Source organism: Haliaeetus leucocephalus, unplaced genomic scaffold, assembly GCF_000737465.1.
Source record: "Haliaeetus leucocephalus isolate CR32 unplaced genomic scaffold, Haliaeetus_leucocephalus-4.0 Scaffold229, whole genome shotgun sequence".
Taxonomy (NCBI): Eukaryota; Metazoa; Chordata; class Aves; order Accipitriformes; family Accipitridae; genus Haliaeetus; species Haliaeetus leucocephalus.
The window spans coordinates 7,037,444-7,043,723 of NW_010972665.1; the positions used below are offsets into that span (position 1 = coordinate 7,037,444).

At 40.1% G+C, this 6,280-nt stretch overlaps 2 protein-coding genes across 2 annotated transcripts in view; one reads left to right on the forward strand and one right to left on the reverse strand.

Moving 5' to 3' along the window:
• LOC104831996 (DPY30 domain-containing protein 1-like) lies at positions 1-4,845 on the reverse strand. Its single transcript, XM_010567931.1, has 5 exons — positions 4,699-4,845; positions 4,478-4,600; positions 2,680-2,760; positions 1,647-1,739; positions 1-54 (listed from the first exon to the last, which is right to left on the reverse strand). The coding sequence occupies exons 1-5, from the start codon at positions 4,843-4,845 to the stop codon at positions 1-3; spliced, it is 498 nt and encodes a 165-aa protein (XP_010566233.1).
• Positions 4,846-5,125: 280 nt separating this feature from the next.
• EXOSC3 (exosome component 3) overlaps positions 5,126-6,280 on the forward strand; it is a 5,271-nt gene continuing 4,116 nt past the window's right edge. Inside the window, exons 1-3 of the mRNA XM_010567933.1 lie at positions 5,126-5,141; positions 5,348-5,566; positions 5,961-6,268. Coding sequence (XP_010566235.1) covers positions 5,126-5,141; positions 5,348-5,566; positions 5,961-6,268 — 543 coding nt within the window. The remainder of the gene's footprint in view (positions 5,142-5,347; positions 5,567-5,960; positions 6,269-6,280) is intronic.

The following is a 6,280-nucleotide window of genomic DNA, read 5'->3' on the forward strand; positions in this document are numbered from 1 at the left end:
TCAGATCAGTTGGGAACTTTCTTGTTCTGCTTCTGCCATGAGATCTGTTATACTCTAAAAAAACAAAAAATACATTCTATCAGTTGCCAGCATTAACTGAACTTTGCAAAAAGTAAAAAAGAGGAGAAAAGAAAAAGAAAAAACTCAGTGAAAGACAAGTCGGTATTCATCAATATAATTATGTATTCTTCCATTCAGTGAAATATGATGAAGTTTATCACCAGACTTTTATTATAAAATCCAGCAAGTCTGGATAAAGTACTATGATACTGAGAGCAGTATAGTTTCAATAGTACAAGTCTATATATTTTAATTTTATTGACCTGTTCTTAATTTGTGGTTTAATTCAACAAACATCACCATAAAACCTGAAATAACATCACCAAAGGGCAATGTAATCCAACTTTAAATGACTTTAGGCATGGAAACTTGGAAGCTGGCACATACAAGAAGCAGGAGGTAAGTTTACTACTCATGTTCACTTCAGGTTTTGCAATTCACTTATTTAAGAACACATAAAATAGGCCTGAAGCCTCAAGAATACTTTTTAATATGTAATTATCAGAAAATTGTAAAAATTGGGGCTATAGGAGATTTTGAGAACTCATCTGATTTACCCTGGTAAAAAAACACCTGTGAAAACCTGACCCTAAGTACAGTCATAATTAAGTTCATAAATGTATTTAAAGAATACCTATAAAACAGGCTGTTATTAAAGTAACCTTAAGCATAAAGCATATTAATAAGGCTAATAAAGGCAAAAGGGTTCTGATAATGATGTACTAAAACTAGTATATCAAAATCTCAAGTCATACCACTTTGAATACTCTAACTGGAAAAAGTCGGACCATACCAATATCTTTATGACCAGTGAACACTCATAAAGCTGATTTCACAGGAGTTGGCATCATCTGTTAAACGTACTGCTATGCCTTACAATAAATGAAGGCTGATTCATGTTCTCTCATTTCCCTGGACTGTCAAGTATAAAAGGAATAATAATTTAAAAAAAAAAAAAAGCTGGCATAGAAGATAGCTGAGGATCACAGCATAGAGCCATAGTTGTAGTACTGAAAGCAGTACATTCATCTTGGCACAGGGCTCAGATAACCCGATTCTCAGCAGGCCCTAGCTTTAGTGAGCGCTGTATGTCCTTAGTATCTGGTGTTATATGTTAAATGTTTGCTCAGATATCTCTGCACAAGAGTACATTCTTCTGCACAGAAAATATACTTCATACCAACCAGAAAAATATAAATTCCTTCAATCACTCAAAAGTGAGTAATCTTTTGTGATTTAGTACATGTTGTACATGACTATCCATTCACATGGCAAAGGACGGCTACCTCCTCTCTAAGAATATTCATATTTTCATTTGTAATGCACCTGAATACAAAAGGGCATTTTAAAATCTTGAAGATTTAGTCAGCCAACACCACATGGTGTTTTAGAATGGCTTAACTTGTACCAGAGAACAGGCTATGGGCAGTTTGGAAGTTGTGGCCAAAATACCATCCTTTAAAACCATAGGAAAGAACCAGCACAGTCTTAACTGCAACAGTTTTAACCTTTGATATGTCAGTGCAGAAAAGCAAATCTGTAAGAATCAATCATTTATAATCTCCCTGTTCTTTCTAAACACTTACCTCAAACTGTCCATTCTCATCTAGCTCCTCAACTCTGGTCAAATTAGGTGCTCCAAGTCTATCTGTAAGTTCAGCTATTGTCTTTTCATTTTCCTATGGTAATGAAAACCAGTTTTCAATTAAAAGTATTCCATGTCATGAATAATTATCTACAGAGAATATTTCAGACATGTTAAAATGACATTATGTATTAATATAAAGAGGTACTTTAGATGCATGCTACACAAACATGTTAGTATGAGAGTATGGTCTTTGTATGCTTGTTAAGACTATATTTATCAGTTTTTTTAAAATAATTTTGGTTTAAATTTCTATATATTAATTTTTTCTGTCACTTCAATACTGTCATCTTTCTACAATTATGTTCTGTTAGTATTTTAACAGTGCTCTAAAAATGTACATTTCTCTAAAATATGATGTGCTCCATGTAAATGTAAGAGATATTCACATTTAAAAGCTTTATTGAGATAAGCATGCCAATTATCAGTGTATGTTTTTACTGAAATAGCATTAAAAGACCATACATTTACATGGACATCTGTATATGCACTCTTCTGTTAGTATAAATTCCTATGCACCAGGAAGATCTCACAATCAAGAGGCATCCCAATTCCAATCCACAGTTCCTTTTCCAGGCACAGCAAATGGACTTTGTGCTGGCACACTGTAAAGCATTACTGCCTAGACACTTAAATTAGACATGCTTAAGTTATAATACTTTCTCATAAATACCATCAAGGTAGGGGAAAGCATCAACTAAGCTGACCTTAGGCTAAATTTTACAATAAATTTATGCTCTGTTCTGAATATAAACTAAATAAATCTAATAGAACAGACCAAAACTCAAGTATAAAACCCAGACTGGAAGCAAGGTGTTAGACATTCTTCCCCCATTTTAACTTTTTTTTTTTTGATTATGTGTTAGTTCAACACCCATGGGCTTCTGCCTTGTGTTTCGTATTTAGTGCCTCCACCTGGCAAAGACAGCTGATTAACAGTACTTCCAAACCACTGACTAAGCTTTGGCTTAAACCTCTTGATCTTTCCTCTGCAACAGCGTTTCATCTTCTTCATTCTGCAGTTTCAACTCCTCACGCTCTTGTTCCAGCTGACCCTGCAGACAGTTTAAGAAAGGACAAATAAGAAGGAAAAAAAACACATTCATCTTCCCTACCCCATTGCTTACAATGTATTTCACGATTGCAATCTTAAATAAAATAAAAAAGGAAGCAGAAAACATAACTGCAATGTTAATAACATAAAGCCCTTTCAGTATTACCTAGCTCAACATTTTCATACGTTTTAGACACACATGGATAGAAAGGCTTTACTGCCAAGAGGAAAGAAATAGACAACTGAAGTTAGTGTACACACTTAAGATACTGTCTCCTTCTGCATGCTCTTTATCAGTCTATATTCATTATCTCCTATACTTTGGATTAAGATCTTTGATACGTCGTATAGTATCTAGCACAGACAGCTGAATCCATATAGAATCAAACTTATAGAAAAGGTTGGCAAGCAATGTCATTAACATTATTATCATCTTCATCAGCAACCTTTAATATTTCCAATCGAAAATATCTAATACAAAGTGTTTCTTCTTTGTGAGCCAAGTCCTATTGCATCAAAACTTCAGAAATGGCATAATCAAACTCTTCACATTCAACAGCACTAAGGCCTAGAGAATACTGTTTGCTGTAGCGTTTTGTGAGCAGTTGCTATAAATATGGTCATATTGTAGTAACTAGTTTTCACATTCATTTTTGGTACATATAATCAAACCATGCCTGAGTATGTGACTATAGCCAAAATTGTGAGTTAGGTTAAAAAAATGTGTCTAATGTATTGTTCAACATCTTTCCTGCAGTTTACATGAAATAACTTATTTAATTCTCTGTGAATTATCTCATATTCTTGTTTCCATTTCCTATTTTATATGACTCATGAAATCCTTAAGCACATAACTTTTGGTCTGCAAATTTGTGAAGTCCAAATTTAAAAAGTGCAAGTGAAATAGAATGAATGCACCTTGCACTAGAACTGGGCTTAACAAGATCAGCACAGATTTAAAATTACTCTTGATTTTAATGTCGTGAAAGTCAGCCATGTAAAAAACATCCAGTCAGATAAAGTCAACATTATCACAGCAACACTGAGGCTGTTACATGTGTGGTCAAATTCATATGAATCCTTTATAAAGGATTATTTCTCATATTCAAAGTCCATATAGCATAGGACTCAAATTGCTTCATATACCAACAGAATACTCCGGTAGCAAAGGAAAGGAAAAGGGACCTCATTGGATCACACTATACATACTGCTTACATACGCAGTCTTCATTCATTGATGATCAACCATTTTCAGGACTCTATAATTGTGTTTACATTCTCATTACCTTTTTTTGCATTACTGATATTACATGGAAGTAGCTTCAGACAATGATTGGTTATTACTCCCAGGCCTCTTAGCAGGCCTGTCAAAAATTTTTGCAATGATTTCTAGCTTTATTTGCACCAGCTCTTGTTCATTATTAACTACAGACGATAGTCTACTTATTTTAAGTTACTTCTCAGGTAAGTCTTAAATTGGTTGCTTTTTACCTTAAGCTCCTTCATTTTTTTAATAACATTTTACTGCATAGTATGTAAGTTTTTCTTCCCATGGGCTGACTAATCATTTCAGTTATTTAGAAAAATTAGATTAAAATACTTGTTTTATGCTACCTTCTATCAAAATCATTATACAGAGATTAGAAGTATACAGAGAGCTACAAGATGCCACAGCATCATATACTATTTATAACTATCTATAATTAAGTATTATTAACCTGGTGTTGTTCTTCAAGTTTCTGCTGAATCATTAGCTCTTCTTCCTTCATTTTTTTTAACATTTCGAGTTCTACCAGGGCCGCCTCCCGTTGTTGTTCCAGCTCAATTCTCTCCAGCACCCTCTGTTTCGGAGGTAACACAGAATCAATTAAAAAAATAAAGAAACATTAAATAGCATCAATTATATTGTCATGAATTTTTTTGCCCAAGATGGATCCACCTTTTTTTCTTCATCTAAGATTCTTCTGTAATTGTAAATCCAATGTGCCAGATACTCTATTGGATCTGCCGGCCGATGCTCTACAACCTCTGCCAGTCCCTTTTTCAAGCAACTTCCCAGGCATCTTTTCAGATACTGAGATTCCATTCACATCTACTGACAACAGACAGAGATTAGCCATCAATGTCAGAATTAAATTAGGGTTTTTAAGAATCATTGCCTCAGGCACCAAATAGTGAATATGACATTACTCTTTTTATTAACCCGGCAATTAATAGAAGAAAGTTATTTAAATTTAATATTGGTTTAGTTCTTAAAAGCTCCAGCGATAGATCAGTTTCACCAAGCACTGCAGAAAAAGTACTCAATCCCCACCCCCCACCCCCTTACTGTTTAGGCTTGTGTAATTCAGAAACTGTTTGGAAATATGCTGGTAATTCTAGGTCAGCACAATAGCAAAAAGACCATAACAGGACATAGGAAACTTCTAGACAGGTATCTGAAGAACAGCGAAGTAGTTCTGTGAAGGATTAAGGAGAGGTTTTAGTCTGAACTAACAAAGCTATCTTTAGGATACGTATACAAGACCAGGGCCTGAAGCATTCACTCTATACAGTCAGGAAAGGCACAAATCTCCGTGCTCACACAGGGTTTTACTGGCCCTGCGCCAGCAAACACGTAACACATCTGAAACGCGACTTCTGCGATGCTGAGAAGAGCCTTCGCTTGCTGTCAGCGGGACTGAGCCCGCGTCGCGCAGCCCTGGCCCGGAGAAGGCAGCGGAGCGGCTCCCTCGCTAGGAACGGCGCCCGTCGAGCAGCGGGTGCCCCTGAAGGCGCCGCGCCGCTCTGCGCCGCACGGCCCCAAGGCGGGAGGGAAGCCAGGGCGTTTCACGCTGCCCTGTGTGAAACGCCGCGGGCATAAAACCTCTCCCACCCTCCGCGTCCGCACCGGCTCCTGAGGTAGCGGGCCCCGAGAGCACCGGTCAGACCTTAACTGTCCCGACCGTTTTCACCCGGAGCCTCCACCCACGTCCTCTCGCCCCCGCACTCCCCCGAAGCACAGGCTGGCGCCTTTACCTCACCCCCCTCCCGCCCGGAGCGGCGCGCGGGGCGGGCCCGTTCCCTAGCCCTGCTCCCGTGGTGCTCTTCGGCTTTCCTGGTGGACCTGGCGCGTCACCCCGCCTCGCCCGGTGCTCCGTGGACTGTCACTAGGACCCGGTGCTGTCCCCCCTGCCTCTGGCGCCGCACGCTGTCGCTAAGGTAATTACCCGACCGCCCTCGGCTCCTCCCGCTCGCCTTCCCCCAGAGAGCGGCCCCGCTCCCGCTGCTCCCGGAGCCCCGGAACGGCAGACCCTCCCAGCTACCGACCGCCTGCCTCCTCCGGCCCAACGGCGGCTGGGCGCCTCTCCGCCCGCTCCGGGCCCGCGGCGGCCGCAACGGCGCCCTGCGCGGAGAGGCGGTGGCGAGGCGCGCGCCGCCCCACGACGCGCTGGGTTGCTAAGCGACACCGCTCGCGGGCGCACCGCGATCGCCGCGTCGCCGGCAGGAGGCACGCGATTGGAGGAAAGGCGGGGCGGGGC

What these genes read in the sequence shown, in the direction of transcription:
- LOC104831996 (XM_010567931.1), bottom strand. Translation starts at nt 4,845, where the DNA reads ATGGAATCTCAGTATCTGAAAAGATGCCTGGGAAGTTGCTTGAAAAAG. An exon ending in AACTTGAAGAACAACACCAG is followed by an intron (nt 2,761 to 4,477) that starts GTTAATAATACT and finishes AACTGTCTGCAG; the next exon opens with GGTCAGCTGGAACAAGAGCG. An exon ending in TGCAGAGGAAAGATCAAGAG is followed by an intron (nt 1,740 to 2,679) that starts GTTTAAGCCAAA and finishes TCATTACCATAG; the next exon opens with GAAAATGAAAAGACAATAGC.